The sequence below is a fragment of the Pagrus major genome, chromosome 10 (assembly GCF_040436345.1).
Source record: "Pagrus major chromosome 10, Pma_NU_1.0".
Lineage (NCBI taxonomy): Eukaryota > Metazoa > Chordata > Actinopteri > Spariformes > Sparidae > Pagrus > Pagrus major.
The window spans coordinates 2,684,446-2,705,024 of record NC_133224.1 but is presented as its reverse complement, the minus strand read 5'-3'; the positions used below and the strand labels follow the sequence as shown (position 1 = coordinate 2,705,024).

The 20,579-nt window shown below is 45.2% G+C and overlaps 4 protein-coding genes across 6 annotated transcripts; 2 read left to right on the top strand and 2 right to left on the bottom strand.

The window, feature by feature from the left end:
- Positions 1 to 574: 574 nt before the first annotated feature.
- Positions 575 to 14,429, bottom strand: LOC141003771 (type II inositol 3,4-bisphosphate 4-phosphatase-like). 3 transcript variants are annotated; one of them, XM_073475213.1, is made up of 26 exons: positions 14,181 to 14,429; positions 13,749 to 13,936; positions 13,423 to 13,481; positions 13,222 to 13,303; positions 12,259 to 12,501; positions 11,290 to 11,337; positions 10,865 to 10,962; positions 10,603 to 10,725; positions 7,800 to 7,879; positions 6,196 to 6,289; positions 5,985 to 6,054; positions 5,724 to 5,871; positions 5,509 to 5,639; positions 5,298 to 5,405; positions 5,099 to 5,207; positions 4,634 to 4,799; positions 4,362 to 4,550; positions 4,124 to 4,274; positions 3,841 to 4,043; positions 3,407 to 3,530; positions 3,202 to 3,328; positions 2,814 to 2,954; positions 2,483 to 2,580; positions 2,105 to 2,202; positions 1,835 to 1,989; positions 575 to 1,612 (listed from the first exon to the last, which is right to left on the bottom strand). In XM_073475213.1, the coding sequence occupies exons 2-26, from the start codon at positions 13,867 to 13,869 to the stop codon at positions 1,390 to 1,392; spliced, it is 3,189 nt and encodes a 1,062-aa protein (XP_073331314.1). In that variant the 5' UTR covers positions 13,870 to 13,936; positions 14,181 to 14,429; the 3' UTR covers positions 575 to 1,389. The 3 variants fall into 3 exon arrangements, with proteins under 3 accessions (XP_073331314.1, XP_073331315.1, XP_073331316.1); XM_073475214.1 differs by having other exon boundaries at positions 575 to 984; XM_073475215.1 differs by having other exon boundaries at positions 762 to 972.
- A 1,003-nt stretch (positions 14,430 to 15,432) lies between these two features.
- Positions 15,433 to 16,897, top strand: LOC141003634 (histone H2B 1/2-like). The gene has a single exon (XM_073475028.1). The coding sequence runs from the start codon at positions 15,448 to 15,450 to the stop codon at positions 15,814 to 15,816; it is 369 nt and encodes a 122-aa protein (XP_073331129.1). The 5' UTR covers positions 15,433 to 15,447; the 3' UTR covers positions 15,817 to 16,897.
- Positions 16,898 to 17,385: 488 nt separating this feature from the next.
- Positions 17,386 to 19,256, top strand: LOC141003861 (histone H2A-like). The gene has a single exon (XM_073475338.1). The coding sequence runs from the start codon at positions 17,416 to 17,418 to the stop codon at positions 17,791 to 17,793; it is 378 nt and encodes a 125-aa protein (XP_073331439.1). The 5' UTR covers positions 17,386 to 17,415; the 3' UTR covers positions 17,794 to 19,256.
- On the bottom strand, positions 19,095 to 20,375 carry LOC141003860 (histone H3). The gene has a single exon (XM_073475337.1). It carries the CDS (start codon positions 20,127 to 20,129, stop codon positions 19,719 to 19,721), a length of 411 nt encoding a protein of 136 aa, XP_073331438.1. The 5' UTR covers positions 20,130 to 20,375; the 3' UTR covers positions 19,095 to 19,718.
- Positions 20,376 to 20,579: the final 204 nt, after the last annotated feature.

Below are 20,579 nucleotides of genomic sequence, written 5' to 3'. Positions count from 1 at the left end.
TGCACCATGTATTTGTACCCTGTTTGAACCTCGGTTTGTGTTTTTTCGTATTTACCTGAACGCTGCATCGTTCACTCTTGTTGTTTGGGAACAAGCGGAAACATAATTTTGTTTCTTTATGTTACTGAACTAGTTTGTGAAAAACTGGATTATAAATCTGTTGCAACAATGACTATAATGAAACTTAAAGCAGCTACAAGGAACGTTTGTTTTCTCTGTTCTGGCGCCCCCTGTGGACAAAAGCAGTGCGAACGCCACAGCTCGATGTCATAAAGATGTTGATGTAGTTAGCGTGTTTATTTGTGTGGGAAAGACGACAGCGACATTTTCTTATATATATATATTTGGTTTTTCAAGGTGCCATGTAAGAAATTTAGTTGAAAACATTCAAAAATTGACCAGAATGTGAAGAAATAAGACCTTTGACATTACGACATTTATGTATTATTTTAGAAATATCTAATGAAGTAACATGCTAACCAGCTAGCAACAGCCTGTTCTGGTCCAACGCTCCTGTGTTTGCGTTGTAAAACACAACAACCATCATTATAAATCACAAAATAAGAGACATGCAACAAACCTTAGGCAGGGTTTTAATCCAGCATAAGAATATAATACTGCCTGGTTCTGAGACCCTACAGGTCCGATCCGGCCCTGCATCAGTACACTGTTGTTTTAAACTTTTTTATATTTGACAGAAATCAAGTGGTCATTTGTTGCAGAAACATGTTTGCAAATCAAACACCTGCAGCCAGTGAACATAAAAACAACATTTACACGTTTATAAAACAAACACACGCTTTACATGATAAAACAATCTTATAATAAAAAAAACCCTAAAAAATAAAGTGTCAGTGTGTCGACGATCCGAAGCTGCCGTCTGGAGGTCGGTACAGTTTGGGGAAGGTGAGGAGCTGAACGCCGCTGAAGGCGAACTTCCTGCTGCCCACGTTCTTCTGCACGTTCTCCATCCTGCAACCATCCCTGCACACACACACACACACACACACACACACACACACACACACACACACACACACACACACACACACAGTGTAGAAAGACGTGCACACAGTCAACAGTGAGTTGACACACACAGACATGCATGCATAATAAATTTAAGGAACAGTTCACCCAAAAATAAACAATCCAGCCATCATCTCCTCCTCCATGCTGATGTAAAGTCAGGTGAAGTCTCGTCGTCCACAAAACATTTCTGGAGCTTCACAGTAAAACAGAGTTGCAGCGTTCTGCTTAACAACTGAAGTATCTGGCCCCGTTCCTGCATGAGGCCCTTTAACATTTTGGGAAAGTGTCTTGTTCATTAATAAAAGCAGATGTCAGTGTCGTCTATACACTTTGTTCCCAGTGTTCCCAGTCTGTGCTGCTCTACTGGTATTTGGCCATCAGTATAACCAGGCTGAGGATGAGCCAAACCACCAGCAGGTGAGAGGTCACCAGGAGGAAGGCCACCGGGTACAGGTGTCGTCTGGGAGCTTTAGGGGCCAGACACAGCGGGACCCCAGAGGGAGGCTCCCCGGGCTCTAACCCACAGACTGTGAACCCTGACTGGGTATAACAACCCAGCATCTGCCCCAAGGACAGACGAGACCTGGAGGAGTGTGTGTGATGAAGAGAAGAAGACAGGAAGAAGAGAAAAGAAAAGAAAAGAACGTGGATGAAAGAAAAAGAAGAAAGAACAAGGAAACAAAAAACAAAAGAAAGGTTAAACTGAGAACAGAAAAATAAGAGGGAAGGAAATAAGGACAAAGGAGGAAGGTGAGGAGGAAGAAGTGAGGAAGAGTCCGGTCGTGTGTTTCAGGTGTAAACGAACCTCCTCATGCAGTCGAGGGCGGTGCTGAAGTGCTGCTGGCTGAGTGTGTGTCGCTCCCTCAGTAACACACACTGCTCCAGCGTCACCGACATCGCCGTGCGGTCCTTCGCACTCTTACAGCTCGTCAGACGCACGCCGTTCACCTTACGACACACCTGCACACACACACAGACACATTTCATTAGGAGAAACATTTCTCTCTGTTAGCTCAGTTTTTGGGCTCCACTTTGTTCTCCAGCTGGTCTCTGACAGACCGTCGACTCGTCTTACCATAGCAGCGATCCACAGAACCTCCACGTTCTTCCTCTTCCTGGTTTCTACGCTGCGATCCAAAGAGGACAACAGGTCCGATAGTGACTGGATACCAGCTGACAGAGACAGAGAGAGGTTCAGTCAGAGAGGTTTCAACACCACCGAACATTCATGCAGAGGAAAATATATCCTGACGGACCTCGATGTCAGCGGTGTGAATATACGTTTGACTATTGAAATCCTTTGTTTCAGCTGACATCCAGGTCAAAATGGGAGAAAATCTGATCAATTTGGTCTCACATCATTATCAAGACAACAAGGTGAAAGAAATCAGGAAGTATAATATCTCCAGGGACTGAAAACACTGTAAAAGCTTTAAAACAAACAAAGTCTCACCCATGTGAGGCAGTGCGTCTCTCAGACTGTGACAGTAAGCTCTGAGACGCTCACAGCTCTGCTGGTTCACTCTCTCCTGCAGCGAGCTGTCGCCAAACCTGAAGCAAACAAACAGTCACTTCTGTAAACTGACATGACGTTTATCCACACGACGTCTGCAGGTTACAGTCAGCAGGTTACAGTCTGCAGACTGTAACCTGTGTGTTGGTGTGTCGGTGTGTGTGTGTGTGTGTGTGTGTGTGCGTGCGTGTGTGTGTGTGTGTATGTGTGTCTGTGTGTGTGTGTGTGTGTGTGTGTGTGTGTGTGTGTGTGTGTGTGTGTGTGTGTGCACCTCTCAGCCAGACTCTGCTGCTGGTTGATTCCAATGTTGAACAGAACAGGATGAACTCGTATCAAACGTCCCTCTCTCAGTTCCCGGGGCAACGACCCGAAGGTCTCCGGGGGCAACGGGACCTCGACAACCAAACTGCCCCTGCAGGGAGATGAAGACCAGAGATCTGTTAATGAAGATATGGATACAGCGCCGGAGGCGGAGCTTCCTCATTCCTATGAGAGCTGCTCAGTGGAAGTCAAGAAGGTTTGACCTCCGGGGAGAAAATTGGTGGATGTGATGCCCCGAAAAAATTATCCAACACAGTTTACAGACGCTTCCTGGTGTGTGTGTGTGTGTGTGTGTGTGTGTGCGTGTGTGTGTGTGTGTGTGTGTGTGTGCGTCTCACCATGCTCCCCTGAGCGTCGGCAGCAGGTCGTCTGGTTGTTCTGTTCTGGCCTCGGTGACAGTGAACGCAACACTGCTCAGGTCAGCCACACCCACCTCCATGTCCTCCAGCATCCCCACCTCGTCACCTGACACACACACACATCATGTAAGTCTATATATAGTATGTAGAGCAGGTTAGTGTGTGTGTGTGTGTGTGTGTGTACCGTAGGTGCTGAGCAGGCCTTCAAGCTGAGCCAGGACTCCAACAGAGTGAAGCTGCTGCAGGAAGTCCGGATCCTCCAGACCTCCGTACAGCTTCAACACGAAGCCACACACCACTGCTGACAGCTGAGACACACACGCACACACACACACACACACACACACACACACACACACACACAGGAAGTTACAGGGAGTTACAGGAAGTTACAGGATGGTTCCTGAACAGCTTTCAGCAGCCTCATCTTGAAATCCTTCAAGAGTTTCCACAGTGTCTGCTGAAGGTAACCAGAGGTGGACGGATCTGTAATCTGCTGTATAGTGAGTGTCAGGAGTTGATTCAAGCAGATAAACAGAGTTTTTCCTCCGGCCTGTGAAAAAGATGCCTCATGTAAATAATCTATCAAAGACAGTTATGCCAGTAACTCTCTCTCACCGCCTGGCTGAAGACGGCGTGGCGTCTCTGCACGATGTGTGCAGGTCCCTGAGCGACAGTCCCCGTCGCCGCCCCCTGCAGGACCACGAAGGTCATGGCGGTCCGGGCCTTATCCACCGCCTCGCGCACACAGTCCCTGAGAGTGACCACCAGGGGGAGCAGCTGCTCCTGCCAGGAGGAGGCAGAGGAGGAGGACGGGGAGGCTGCAGGAGACGACCGGTTCATTACCAGGTTCAATCCAGTCAGCGTCATTTTATTATAACACACAACAATAAAGTCTCACCGGTGTTCTGAGAGTTTGTGTCCCCGGTGGTTTCCTGCTGCTCTGATGATGATGATGTCATCACCTGCGGGTGCTCCTCCCGCCCCTGCAGCCGGTCGCCCATGGCGATGATGCAGTTGAGGCTCATGGCGACGTTCGCCCACGCCCTGTCCTACACAAACACACACGTGTTAAAACCAAACTCTGACTGATCTTTGGGTCCGATACGAGAACATCATCAACAAACACTCCAACTTGCCCACTCCTCCTCGTCGTACTCGTCCTGTTGCCGTAGCGAGGTCTGTCCCTCCTGATTGGCTGTCGTGCTGTCACACAGCGACCCGTTGCTGTGCACGTGGCTGCTGCTGTCGTCCGAGCGCTGGTTGTGGATCAGCACCAGGGCGCTTTTCACCAGCTCGTCTTTGAGCGCGTGAACAAACAGCTCTGTCTGAGTGAGAGGGAGGGAAACACTTTGCGTCACATCTCCGTCTCTTCAGGACGTCACCTGTGTTCTTCTTCTTCTCTCCTCACCTGCTGCGTCAGGCCGTCCAGAACCTGCTGCAGCCGGGACACGTTCAGCTCCAGAGAGACCGACAGCAGCTCCTCAGCCAGGCCGAACACCAGAGGCTGCAGCTGGGCCACGCTGGACAGAACCTCCCTCGCCCTGGAGCTCTCGTCCCGGGAGTAAGAGACAGAGCTGAGGGGGAGGGGGGGAGAGAGAGGGGAGGGGAGTTTAATTACATCGTCACTAAAAGGAGCATCTGATGACATCACTGTTTCCTCTTCAACATCTTCCTGTTGTATTTAAACGTTTAGAGGATCCTGATAAAAATCGTCTCAACAAACGTCACATGTGATCTGATCTACAACAGCGTCACTAATCCTGACAGAGATTATAGAGATTATAATCTACAGGCAACAGTATGAAGAGAGGATGAAGAAGAAGAGGATGTGAAGAGAAACACTGCAGAGTGACACACACACACACACACACACCTGTCTCTGTGGTTCGTGTGTTTGCTCAGCAGTCTCTTCAGGCCTCCATGTTTGAAGGCTTGATGATGATCAGCCGGAGCTCCGAACGTTATCACCTCGTACCAAACACCTGCAGAGAGACGCTGCTACAGTTACAGACAAGAACACTGAAGAAGAAGAAGAAGAAGAGGAAGAAGAAGAAGAAGAAGAGAGTCTGAACCTGAGCTGTCAGGACTGGTGGCCTCCATCCTCTGTGAGTGCAGGTTGGTTGGAACAAACTGAAGGTGTTTGTCAGATTTACTGCTGCTCGACTTGAAGCAGGACGAGACTGTAAACAAACATATCAGTAAACATAAACAAATGAACAAACAAACAATCAATTAATCGTTGCTCCTCTCGCTCTGATGTCGTGGCCCTTTAATCAACCTCACCTGAGAGTTTGTCGAGCTCAGCGAGTGTTTCCTGATAACAGCCAATCAGGTGGTTACAGTGATTGATGACGTCACGGCGGAGCCCGCTCCAGTGGGGTGAAAGGTCGCCGAGCTCCTTCACTTCCTGGACCCTGAGGAAGAGACGAACACGGGCTGGTTTGAGATGAATTTGACCTGAGACAACAGACGACTTTGGTGAGAAGACAAACACGAACCTGCTCGTGTGCTCGTGCACGAGCGCGCTCAGCAGCTGTCTGGGTAAAGAGAACGACAGCGGCGTCTCTGACATCTGTTCCCGGACCAGCAGCCATCTTTGATCCTCCGTCTGAAACCTGTACACCTTACACACCTGAGCACACAGCACTGCACGCACACACACACACACACATTAACATGGACTCATCTCATAAAGTTGCTTCACTGCAGAGCATCAGTGTGTGTGTGTGTGTGTGTGTGTGTGTGTGTTGGTGTCTCACCTGCTCTCATCATCGGACTGTTTTCTTTGTCGTGGAAAGAGCTGTGAAGGCTGTCGCACAGCGCAGGACACTGAGGACAGGAAGACGTATAGAGTAGGTGAAATGTTTAGAAATACTTCTCTAGTTCCTTCTTCTTGACCTCATTCTTCCCCTTTACCCCTCAGCTCAGTGTTTCCTGTCATCTACAGTCGAACTTCTCCTCTCGTCTCACCTTGTGTTCAGGAGGAGTCTTGTCCTCGCCCTCTCCCTCCATCTGCAGACGGGACACCTTCACCTCCCCGACCTCGTTCACTCCGTCCATCGTCCTGATGAGAAGACAGAAAAGACACAAACGTGGCTGAATGCTGAGGAAGATGTTCACCTTCAGCAGGACGATGAATTGACTCCTGTGTTTGACTGATGTTAATTCATCTAATAACTTCACTCTTTCACTTCCTCTTCCTGTCCATTTGTTTTTTTCTTTTTAAATAAAAAAAAGCTTCTGAGACAAAAAAAAATCCAAGTAAAATATAACTTAAAAAATAAACTAGCACTGCTAAACTAACTACCCTATCTAACAAGAAATACAGCTATATAACCAGCTACCTCAGACAGTGGCTGTCTCACTAGTGAAGAGAGAACTAGAGAGAGCTATTAGCATCACTAAAAAGCTGACAAACTACATAAAAGACAACTAGCAAGACAAATTACAGGGGACAAAATGTAGGACAAAGCAGGTCATCGCTGCACTATTAACTAGAAACAACATAACTTGCAAAACCAGGCTAACAGATAAAAGATAACTAGCAAGACAACACGAACCAGAACAAGCTAGCAAGTGGAAAAAAACTAGAAACAACTTAGCTAACTACAAATGAGGTAACTAACAGGACAAAGTTAACAAGAACAAGACAACTAGCAACACAATGCTAACTAGAAAAGATGACTAGTAGGACGAGGTTAAACAGAAACAGGATAACGAGCAAGACACATTAACCACAGAGCAGATAACCAGCAGAGCAAACTAACAAGTTCACATACATCTTAACTCCTCTGCCAGCACACTGAGGTATCTGACTCTGTTGTGATGTTGTCAAAGATCAGAAAAGAAAAGAGACAAAAGTACCTCGTGTATCCTGTCTGAGAACATATCAAGCAGCAGCATGAAGCTCCATAACTGCCAACCTGTCCCAGAGGTATGTATTAACAATCAGACACACCTGGATGAACCGTGCCAGCACGGACACACCTACTGAAACACCAACGGACCGACGCTAGAGACACCTCACACTCTCTGTCCGCCCCGTCCTTCTGTCTCATCCTCCGGAGGTGTTGTCATGTGAAAGCAGGAAGAGATTGATTTTTCTACTCTCTGCGGAGGTGGAGCAGCACACTCCCCATCTCACTTCCCCATGTGGCGACAGGTATCCAAGCAACAGACGATCAGGTGACGCTGACAACTGTGTGAAATCTCTGTGACACGACTCTCATTCATGTCACTACAGGACAGAGCGTGCAGGACATGTGTGGTGGCTGAAGATGCACACAGTCAACATGTATGTGTTGCATGATATGCATTCAGGACGTATTGTTGGCGGCCTCCTCTTAAACAAGATAACCAGCAGGACAAAGCTAACTAGAGGCAAGATAACTAGCAGGACAACACCGAAACACAAACTAACCTGCTGGACAACTTTACCTAGAGATGAAGCTATGTAGACAATGTTAGCTTGGAGGAGGAGCTAGGAGCTGTTTCTGCTGTGAATAAAGCTAAGAACAAATGATAAAGGATGTAAGGTGATGGGTGATGATGGGTGGTGATGGGTGCTGTGTTACCTGAGGCTCATGGAGATGTGAGGCTCCTTGGACCTGAGCAGATCTCTGATGGAGAACGAGGTGAAGCCCAGAAAGCTCCTCTAAGAAAGAGAAAGAGAGAGACGTTTTATCTCACATCAAACGGGGACATTCTGATGTTTTTGGCACATTTAACTGCTCTAATCCAGACATAATCCAGCTATGAGATGTATCCAGACAGCGTAGAGTCGCATCAGAACATTCGTAGGAAAACAGTTGCGTTTCCTTGTTTGTTAGAAACACGTACGAGTTCACCGCTGACGGACTGAACGGCCTCAAACAACATGCAGGAGGAATCAAACTGCAGGTTACATAAAGGGCTGTCACGCAGGTTTAAACTCCTCTTAATGTCCTGTAATATTAATTAATGAATGTCCCATTCTGTCCGACTCTCTCACACACACACACACACACACACACACACACACACACACACACACACACACACACACACAGACTCGTCAAGGCCACGCTGACGATGGGCACAGTGGAGGCATTAAACTCATCACTCTGTTGCCATGAGGATAATCAGAAGCTCAGAGGATTAACCTTGTTAGTGAAAAGCACTCATCAGCCACCAGATTCACTCGTTGTCACCAACGGTTCATCAAACTGAGCCAAAACACACTCAACTTCTTTTACTCTTGTATTTCTATTGTGTTTATTTCATTCCTGTTAAACGATCCTGATATTTAAGAGTATCAGAGTAAAAAGTCTCCCTCTGAAGGACATTTGTGGTCAAAGCTAACTGAAGCTCACGTCATATTAATATAATTCAAAGACTATTAAAGTTAAAGGTAGAGTCAGTAGGATTTGTCCCAGCTGTGAATTTCACTCATCGTGACAACCTCAAATTTCTTCCTTTGTAACAAATCAACAACTTTTTGGGTCTTTTTGTTCGCTGAAGTTGAACTCATCATCAAATGATTGCAGCTGATTTTCTTCTCTCTGATCTGTTAATCAGCTCATTGATCAGCTCGCTGCAGCCTGGAGGGGAAACATTCAGCTGCCGCGTCAGCGTGAGATCCTCAAACACAGAACCACGAAACAAACAAACAGGATGTTGAGATGTTAACACCACACACACACACACACACACACACACACACTTGCCACATTTCCTGGTTTGCAGCTGAAGGTTTAGGTAACACACACACACAGTGAGCTAATCTGTCTCACTGAGTTCTTGAACAAAACAAGAGGCTTTAAGATTAAATGTTAATCCCAAACAAACCTGCACACACACGCACACACACACACACACACACACACACACACACACACACACACACACACACACACACACACACACACACACACACACACACTTCTCTACCTGTCCAGCAGAGGAGCTGTTCTCTCCTGGTGGACAGAAACATTTGGTGCACGAGATCATCGCTTTCTGCATCTCCGGAAAAATTCAGAAACAAAAAAAAAACCCACTTCCTTCCTGTTTACTTCCTGCTGTATTTCCTGTTTTCTTACATCAGCTGACACATATTTTTTTTTAAATAGCAGCTGGAGAATGTAAAGCTCACACGGTGCTGCCTGCAGGTTTCAAAGCCGATCCTACAAAATAAAAACAGGCGCAGGAAGTTTGAACAAACACAAACTGCTTCAGGTAACAATTAGATAGAAAACAAAGTGAGCTGAAGGGAAAACAGACCTGAAGCTTAATATTTAAGACGTGTGTTAAGAAAATAAAGTGTCAGAGAGTTTAAAATAGTTTAAGACGCATTAAAAAAATCATCCCACAAAGTGCAGCAACTCGATATCAACACTGACTTTATTCCTTTATCCGTTTACGACACTTCATCAGAGTGAAAGTACGTCTACTTTGTCCTATAAAGTTTGTTCAATCCTCCGCTCACTGCTGCATCTTTTAACCTGCAGTTATAAACACTTTCATATAGTTACATTAGAAAATGTTGAAGATCACAGGTCTACGAGCAGAGCGAGAGAGGATACGATTACCGTTGCAGACACAATGCTACCACACCAGCACTTGTCTTGTGAATTATAATATTTTTCGTTAAACAAAAAGGAGAAAAAGTTCTCAGATCTAAATCTTCACGCACCGATGAAATGAAATCTTACTCTACGATCTCAGAGAGTCAAACAACAGCCGAGTGTGAAGTGAAATCTGTCGGCAGCTGCAGCTAAAAGACGATTTCTCTTGCTCTCTTCCTGCCACATAACGGATTAACAGACAGTAACAATGCAGAGAAAATAAAAGAGAGACGAAGAAGAAGAAAAGCGAAAACCGAGGAAACCGAAGAATCCGGACAAAATAATCCATTAATGCTGAAAAATCCTCCGGCCGTCTCCTCTGCAGAAGACTAACACACACCGGCCCAGTATCTCTGCTCCCTCCATCACCTTTTCCTCCTCCTCTTCGGTCATGGCCGACAGGATTAAACCCCCGCTGGCATCATGGGAAATATGCAGATTAGCGAAGCGCCCGGTGGGCAGCTCGGGGCAGATTTACAGAAAAGAAAAGAGGCGAAAAAAAGAAGAAAAAACGGAAATAACCATTTATCTAAAACCTCTTTCTCTCTGTGGCTGTCCTCGTTTTACCTTCTCTCTCTCTCTCTCTCTCTCTCTCTTTGTGTGTGTGAGTGTGTGTGTGTGTGTGTGGAGATTAACTGAATTGAGAGAGAGAGAGTGTGTGTGTTGGAAAGCTACCACCACTGGTATTACACATGAACACATCCTTTGCTCTAATCCTCTTATATACACTATTTTTCAGACACACACACTCACACACACACACACACACACTCACCGCGGTGTGTGTTGTCGGCTCCTCTGCGTGGTAAACGGTAACTTTGATTCTGCTGTGATGGTGGAGAGGACAGTCGCCACAGAAACTCACTGATGTTAGAAACACACCGTCAACATCCGCCCCCTGAAACACACACACACACACACACACACACACACACACTTTTAAATACAATCTGTTTTTACAACGTCCTATTGTTTGTGTTTGTTTGTTTGTTTGTTTGTTTGTTTGTTTGTTTGTGTGTGTGTGTGTGTGTGTGTACCTGAACTGCCTCAGCACTGGGGTATTTCCTGAGTGTGTGTGTGTGTGTGTCGATCACTGACACTTGAACCTGGACTCTGGCTGCCACGGTAACCACACCTACAGAGAGAGAGAGAGTGTGTTGACATAGGAAAGTGTGTGTGTGTGTGTGTGTGTGTGTGTGTTTGTGTGTGTAGGAAAAGGAAAACACAATTTCATCCTGTTTCACTTTGTTTGTATTTGGCGGACCCTGCCAACTTTCTAGCTTACAAACTAGCCGGGGGCTAACTGGTTAGCATGCTAACTGCTATTTTTCTCTGCAATGCAATAAAAGACGTCTTCAGCACAACATCAACGCTGTTATATCTTTATAGTCTGTTGATAACAACAAACTGACACACTGTGTGTGTGTGTGTGTGTGTGTGTGTGTGTGTGTCTGTCACATACCCACTCTCAGGTGCAGTGGGGTGACTTTAGCAGCAGGTCCGGCTCCACCTTGTGGCCACAAAACAACATGACATCAACACGCAGGCTGAAAACACTGAACTCTAATAAAACGTGTTGACCGGTCACAAACATTTTATCTGTCGACAACTGAAGGTTATAAACTATCCTGACACAAAGGTCACTTTCAAACATCTTGTAACTTATAACTAAATGTGCAAGATGTTTGTTAACTGTTGTGTGAACCTGCCTGTCAGGTTGTATTTGTCTCAACATGTTATGAAGAACATACAGTTATAATGTTGTGGCCTTAATTCAAACCCTGCTGTCAGGAGCTGATGGACATTTTGTTGTATGATTCATCTTGTAAACTCATTCCAGAGATTATATCTTGTTGTGTGTGTGTGTGTGTGTGTGTGTGTGTGTGTGTGTGTGTGTGCGTGTGTGGGTTCGGTTGACATTAACTTTTCTTGTTTTGTGTGTTTACTTCTGCAAAACTCAACAGGAAGTCGATTTTGTCCCCAACTGCACATGTGGGGTGTTTTCTACAAATGACTGCAGTGTTTCCTGTGACGACTCTAAAAATACCAGCAGCAGTTTTTACACTTCTAGAAACTCCAGTCGAGGTTCAGCTGCTTCACCCTCAGACCTCAAGATCAGAACACTTATAATCCAGACTATTATCATCTATATCTTATCTGCTAAGTCTATTATTGACACATAAAAACAGATATTATCATTAAATGACCAAATAAACTGTTTAGAAACTGTGGTTGTCACCAAACTGACTGACTGGTGTTTAAATAAAAGATCTACGACTGGACGACAACTACATCTACATTATTGATGTTTACAGAAGAGTTTTATTTGTAAACAAAGAAGAAAACAGGACAATATTTAACGTTACAATCTGCTGATGGACACCAATAATAAAACATATAACATGTTTCTAATCATCAAACTGACACTGACCTGCAGCTTCAGCTTCAGCATCCTCCAGGCTTCTGTCTCGCCCACAGACAGAAGTAGTGTGTGTGTGTTGTTGCTGTTGTTGCTGTGTGTGCCGGGAGGTGTGTGTGTCGATGAGTGTGCGGAGGTGTGTGATGCGTCGTCTCAGCATCTCGGTGTTGGCGTCTCTCAGGACGCCGAGCCAGGAAACACAATCTGCAGAGCTGCTGCACTCGATGAAGACACGAGGGTCACCACTCTCAAAGCCTGGACACACACACAGACACACACACACACACACCTTTGCTTAAAAGTACAATATGTAAGAATTTTACTTTAAAACATTAAAAAATTAACTGCGATGATCAACAGAATGTGAAGAAATAGCAGTTTGGTTATGACAGATATGTCTATGAGTTAGCATGCTAGCACACAGTGCGGACAGACTCGAGGCAGCTAATAGGACCACTAGCTACACAGCTAACTGAGCTAAGTAGCTAATAGCAGCTACAAACAATAGAGAACGGTAGAAAACAAAAAAAAGGGAACCGAAAAGAACAAAAAGGGGAACAGAAGAGAACGATAAAGGAGCAGAGTAGAACAAAACAGCGAAAGAGAAAGAGAGGAGAAAGAACCAGAACGAAACAATAGCACAGAACAAAACCAAAGGGAACAGAGGAAAACATAAGGGAACAATAAAGGAGCATAAGAGAGGAGAACAGAACACAAGGGAACAGAAGGGAACAGAAGGGAACAATAAAGGAGCATAAGAGAGGAGAACAGAACACAAGGGAACAGAAGGGAACAATAAAGGAGCAGAGGAAAGAACACTGAACTGAAAATAAACCAAGAGAGCAGAAGAGAATGAAACACAACAAAATGAAACAGAACTGAAGGGAACACAAACGAGAACAGAGGAGAACATAAGGGAACACATGAGAACCAGACATCAGACAGCAGAGCAGAGTATCGGTGTGTGTTACTCACTGACGGCCAGTCGTCTGTCATCATCTGGGAGCTTCATGACTTCACATCTCTCCAACAGCAGAACCTCCTCGAGCCTGCCACCCTGCACACACACACACACACACACACACACACACTTTGGGTTAATGTTCCACGTTCTCCTCTCATGTTGCAGAACAAAAACACTGGTTCCTCCCTCGTCTCCATCTCCGTCTCTCTCACCTGTTTGCTGAGGACGAACAGCAGGTTTCCTCTCAGCCGGCAGAACTTCTCGCTGAGATCTGACACAGAGGAGCACGTTAGAACACACACAGAGGAACCTTTACGTTCTATTAGAGGCCGTTCTCCTGTCGGTCACACAGACGTTCCAGGAAGTAAAGTCAGAGTGAGTCAGGGGACGGAAATAGACGGAGATGATGAGAGGACGAGCGCTGCCGAGGAGCCGTGGAGCAAGGCAGCTGAGAGCGAGGGAAGAGGAGGACATAGAGGACAAAAGGGAAGAGACGGGGACGTGTAGCGTGAACAGAACCGAACAGAACCTGTCTGACCTCTCTGCTGTCGGCCCACCCGCAGCGCTCCTTCTCTCTGGAAGTGTCCAGATGTTTCCTCTCTGGACAGAAACAGCAGCTGTCTGTGGTTCACCCTCAGCTTCATCCTCCTCATCTTCATGCATCTTCCTCAGGACACATCAACTGTCTGCTGGCTCCTTCATCATCACCATCATCCTCCTCAGGGCCTGAATACATCCACACAGGAGTATAAATACACGTGTACTGCAGTATTCTGGGCCTGTGGAGTATTTCAACATGGAGGACATGTGGTCACTGTTTGTTACAGCAGCTGTCACATTAAAATGCGTAGCAAGGAAACAAAAACACGTCAGTAACATACAATAACATTCATTATGAAACGACCAGCCTCATTATAACTGAATACCGGTGAGTTTAAACTAAATAAAGTGAAGTTTTAATCAGACTCACTTCATCTGGTGCTGACAGCCGTTAGCGTTCAACCCGTTACTGCTGGTTTGTTGACACGAGTGAAGCCTCAAACGTCACAAAACGGCTTCATGTGACATAAAGTGAACATGATCCAACACTTTTTCACCACTGTGGAGGTTTAACGGCGGCTCTTACCGGCAGAAAAAGCAGGTTTCTGGGCTCAAAACCAACTTGTGACCGCTGTTTGGGCTGAGAGGAAGCCATAGCGTGAAAACCTCTGGGCCACTCAAGTCTCGCGAGAGCTGCCTGTCCTCTCGGCTGCGCTGCTCGCGGAGCGCCACAAGATGGCGGATGTGTTCAGTGTTTGTGACAAAGTCCTCTGATGTTTTTAGCAGTGATGGAATAAAACTACATTTACTAAGTATGTACCTCAAAGTACAAGTACTTGTACTTTATTCTGCCTCTCTACAACAATTTGGAGGCAAATATTGTACATTTGACTTCACCCCACTACATTTATTTGATAACTTTAGATACTAATTACTTTGCATATTACATCTGTGTCAGAGCTGAAGCAACATTTTTAAATTGAATTTATTTCGAAACACTGATTCTGCTAATCCGAAGACATGTAAAATCATACTGTACATTTAAAGACATGTATAATGTACTTTAACTCATACTTTTGATACTTAAGTACATTTAATATCAGACACTTTAAGACTTTTACTCAAGAAACTATTCATATGGGTGACATGATATCTTGTATTCAAATATTTTCCATCACAGGCCTTTTGTTTTTATTTCCACATTTCATTGTCACTGCTGAACATACCTCATAGTATTTCCAAGCAGCACGCTTAAACGAGGAAATAAAAACAAACAGCAACAAATAAACAACAACAACAGTTAATGATAAATGAATTAAATTAGGGGGTTTAATCAATATAAAACTCCAGTAATTCAGAGTCATTTTTTGATTGAAAGAGAGATTTTAAAGTCTTGTTGTAGTGCTATAAAGTTTGGAGCAATTGTATCTATATCTTTATTTATATTTGTGAATGTAGTATTTGTGTATTAACAATAAGTGGCCCTGTGCTGCTGCCGCCTCTTTCTCTTTGTTACTTTCACATTTTGGCGCCGAAAGCTTCGCCCCGCCCATGGGCGTGGCTTGTATTGTGCGAGGCGCCGCGCTTGGCCAATCATGTGCACGCAACAGCACACTGCCGTTTGAATCGTGTGCATATAAGCTGAGCGTGCCAACACCGCCTCACTACTCGTTTCAGAAAATCCAAACTGAAGCAAAATGCCTGAACCAGGAAAAGCGCCGAAGAAGGGCTCCAAGAAGGCCGTGACCAAGGTCTCCAAGGCCGGCAAGAAGAGGAGGAGGACCAGGAAGGAGAGCTACGCCATCTACGTCTACAAGGTGCTGAAGCAGGTCCACCCCGACACCGGCATCTCCTCCAAGGCGATGGGCATCATGAACTCCTTTGTGAGCGACATCTTCGAGCGCATCGCCGGCGAGTCCTCCCGCCTGGCTCAGTACAACAAGCGCTCCACCATCACCTCCAGGGAGATCCAGACCGCCGTCCGCCTGCTGCTGCCCGGGGAGCTGGCCAAGCACGCCGTGTCCGAGGGCACCAAGGCCGTGACCAAGTACACCAGCTCCAAGTAAACTGCTGCTGACTACCAACAACACAAAGGTCCTTTTCAGGGCCACACACTTCCTCTGAGAGCTCTGATCCTGTTACCTCACTAAGTTACATGACACATCCATCACTGAGACATGTTAAATGTTTGTTTGACTGCAGGTCAAACTACCTGACAATCATCCAACTGTCCCAGGGTTTAATTTTATCTGATCTGTTTTTAGCAAAAGTTTTACTGAAAATGCCTCTTTAGATTGCAAAGTGTGTTACAGCCATCTACTAGTACACATGCATGGTCATTTTAGTTATTTTCCTACATATTTTAATGTTTATCTTCAAGGTGCTGATAATTAGGGAACAAGTTACTACAGGACATGTTACACTCAAACACATGCGGTCAAGTTTTAACTGTCCTTGATTTTGCAAACATCCTGTTGAAGATGGCAGCTGAAGTGCAGTTGTGTGGTGACTGTGATGAAACTGCCACCGCACCCACTGAACGGTTTGTTTTGGAGGGAAAGATCTCTGGAGGTGACAACAGGCTGAACGAGGCCGGTCAACACACTGCTGAGATGTTTTAGGTCTGTTGTGTTTTCTGTTGCCTTTGACTGTTTCTGAATAAAAATGTTGCTTTAAACACAAAGGTTGTTTATTTTAAACACTCAATGACGGCATAAAAACTAGCAAAAAAAACAAACATATTTCCAAAGATGTTTGAAATCTACACCACTTTCATGTGATGGGAGCAAATTCACTGTATATACATACATACAGGGTTGAGTTTAACCTTCAAAATTAAAGCATTTTAAACAAGTTATTAGTTATATCATCTTTATTTAAGATACAACTTGTTTCCAGATGAATAGATGTATGATGTCTACACCACCAAGCAACTCCACTGTGTTAAAATAAATAAATGATAGTGAGGTCAGTGTTTGACCTCAAAATTAAAACATGTTTAAAAGCAGCACAATTGCAATTATGCACATTGAAAATGAAAGCAACCATTTTATACTGACTACAAACCAAAGTGACTGTCTCAACGCTATCTTGAGATGAAGGTCTTTATACGGAAATGTTGTTAATAAAAATAATTCTTATAAGTGAGACGAACAGCGTTTTTGTCCTGATTTTCTCAACTCAAGTTAAAAATATATGTTTTTCTTATTTTGTAAAAAGAGAAGTTGCCCTCTTATTTCTTATAGATAATTTATGTATGATTTATTATAGTATTTTAATTAATATAATCTTAGTAAAGACATTCAATTACAGAAAATTATAACACATGTACGTGTGGGAGTGTGTGTGTGTGTGTGTGTGTGTGTGTGTGTGTGTGTGTGTTTCTCCTCTACACACACTGTGGGTTGAGTTTAATTTGAAAGGGATGAAAAAATTGCCAGTGAATCACACTTTTGAGCTGCCGTGTCTTATTCTGAAACTCCCAAACAGCGCATAGCGGAAGCGTTGTAGTGAATACAGGAAGCTGAGAGCAGCTCTCATCTGATTGGCCGATCACAGTAACGTTCCAGCGGACCAATGAACGAGCGGCAGGGTTTCCATATAAGCGCGGATGTTGACGTCGAGAAGTTATTCTTCTTCGACTCTCTCGAGAAACAAGCAAGAAAATGTCTGGACGTGGAAAGACCGGAAAGGTGAAGGCCAAGGCGAAGAGCCGCTCCTCCCGAGCCGGGCTCCAGTTCCCGGTGGGTCGTGTCCACAGGCTGCTGAGGAAGGGCAACTACGCCCAGCGTGTCGGTGCCGGAGCCCCGGTGTACCTGGCCGCAGTGCTGGAGTATCTGACCGCTGAGATCCTGGAGTTGGCCGGAAACGCTGCCCGCGACAACAAGAAGACCAGGATCATCCCCCGCCACCTGCAGCTAGCGGTCCGCAACGACGAGGAGCTCAACAAGCTGCTCGGCGGAGTCACCATCGCTCAGGGCGGCGTGCTGCCCAACATCCAGGCCGTGCTGCTGCCCAAGAAGGCGGAGAAGGCCAAGAAGTAAAGACCCGGACCCGGAAACCTTCACACAAAACGGCTCTTTTAAGAGCCACCCACAGCATCTAAAGACGAGTTCCTGCCGCACTTACAGTAGAAACACAGCGTGTAGTTTAGTATGAGAGCCGGTTGTATCCGGAGACAGCTGTTCCAGTAAACAGTCACTTTATTAACACTTTAACCAGTTTTACATGGCGCCCGTCAACACGCAGCTAGTGTGATCTAGTGGCTCTACATGCAGAACAACTCACTTGTGTACAGTTAATGCAAGATAAAAATCCATACATAAACAAATAACTAACAGCATGTTTGCATACCACGTAGTCCTGTAAACAAACACAATGCATGTAAATTCTGGGCTGGTTAATCTACATGAACACAAGGTGAGTAAACAACCAAAATGCTTGTACTTATTGTAACAGTAGTGCATCAGTCTCCCTGTGTAATTCTGTGTTAAGCACTCTGATGCATTTAGATTAGTTTGGAAGCTGTTTTATAAATAAAGTTTGTTTGAATGTCTGGTTGATGTGAAGGTCCCGCGTGAACTTTTCAAACAGACGCGTTCAGATCAAAGGAGCGGGTTCATCTTCCGGCTTCAGACGGACACGCCCTCAGCCGTTAGTAAACACAGTGACGTCACTGCTCACGGATTGGACCACAGACGCTACAGGAGGATCAGCTGTTCCTGTCGGACCGGGTTTTATACTCCTATAAAGACAGTGCAGGAGGATCCATACCTGTTTAACTTGTTATTCTCTTTCTCTTGTTTGTGATCTCCTCCTGGCCTTTTGTTTACACGTTTGTACCTTGTTCTGCTACTAAACCTACATAATGATGTCACAACATCTGAAACACACACAAAATAATAATAATGATAATGGATTTAAGTAACATCACAGTGTAGCTGTCAAATTGAAGCAGAAGTATTAGTATGAGCATCAAAGTACCAAAAGTACTCATACAGGCCATTTCAGTTCACTGTGAGTGACCATTGATCCTAACAGGGAAACACAGACTTCACAGCAGTATGTGGTTTTAAATACAATTATATTGAATCAACTCACAGGAAAAATTAATTACAGAATGATATAGAACAAAAAATAGCAATAATAAACCAAACCTACCAGTGTTTCTTTGGGTGGATATTTTTTTTTACTTTTTGGAGGCTGTCTTTTCATTTGATCCATTATTAAGATGCTGCATACACATATATTTGTCTATTGTTCTGATGTTTAAATGGATATGTATATAAATGTATATTTTCTATGGAGGTTTTGCACATGAAGATTTTACACATGTACACGTATGCATCTTTTATTATAAGTGTGTTTATTACCTGGGCACTGGTGTTGACTGCTGGCATGAACAGAAACATTTGTTGTTCTGTAAACACACAGTATGTACCGTACATACAGATGTTTGTTTAACCTTCAAAATAAAAGCTTGTTCAAAAGCAGTACAAGAACATTTCACCATGTGTTATTTTATTTACAAGTTTTCTGTACAAACGCTGCCCTGACACATACACAAACCCTGATAGTGTGTTTCAGAGGTGAAGGGTAAAACATCTTGTTGCTAAGATGTTCACCCATGTTTCTCAAACAAGTGTGACCTGGGTGATGTGGAGGTCACCTCAAGCTATTATAATTGCTCAGATTAGGGGAAACTAGTTAAATATACTATTCACAGTATGTTACTCACTGTTAACCATCTTTTATATATTTAATGTGTAATGTTGGGTCTGGTGTCAGTTAGCAGCACCTTTGGCTCAGAACTCGTCTTGTACCTGATCCTGCAGAAACTATAGATTATAAATGTTATAAATAATGTTGTATATGTTCTCTGGAGGTGTGATGCAGGAACACGCAGCTCTCAGTGCAGGTATGTGGCTCTTAAAAGAGCCGTTGTGTTGTTGAACAGGTGCGGGTCAGTCTAAGCTCTCTCCCCACGGATGCGGCGGGCCAGCTGGATGTCTTTGGGCATGATGGTGACCCTCTTGGCGTGGATGGCGCACAGGTTGGTGTCCTCGAACAGGCCGACCAGATACGCCTCGCTGGACTCCTGCAGCGCCATGACGGCGGAGCTCTGGAAGCGCAGGTCGGTCTTGAAGTCCTGGGCGATCTCCCGGACCAGGCGCTGGAAGGGCAGCTTGCGGATGAGCAGCTCGGTGGACTTCTGGTAGCGACGGATCTCTCTGAGAGCCACGGTACCGGGCCTGTAGCGGTGGGGCTTCTTCACGCCGCCGGTGGCCGGGGCGCTCTTGCGGGCAGCCTTGGTGGCCAGCTGCTTCCTGGGAGCTTTTCCTCCGGTGGACTTGCGGGCGGTCTGCTTGGTTCGGGCCATGTCAGAAGTTCTTCTCTGGAGTCAGTGAAGGAGTGAAGTTCCCCTGCGAGCAGCGGGTTTATAAAGGAAGCGCCGGAGCGACGGCGGCGCTGATTGGTCAGGGCGGAGAAAAGCGCGCGCTGTAGCTGATCAACTATTGGAGGAAGACAATTCGAAGTGACCAATCATCTCCGCGGCGGCAGAATTCAAACAAACCCCTCCTCCACAACGGCTGCCTGGCAACAGGAAGGAGGTGCTGGTGATTGACAGCTCACAGGAGACTTGGCCTGTTGTTGTGTTGTTTTATAAACAATAAACATTTAATATCTCTGTTCAGCTTTGATGTCCTTGTTTATAATTGTATATATATTTATATCCTCCTGACAGTTGCTCTCTGAACTGTGTAACAATGAGAAAAACTTAAAAGCGGATTAAACTTCCTGTCCAGTGAAGCTTAATCTGATTGTGAAT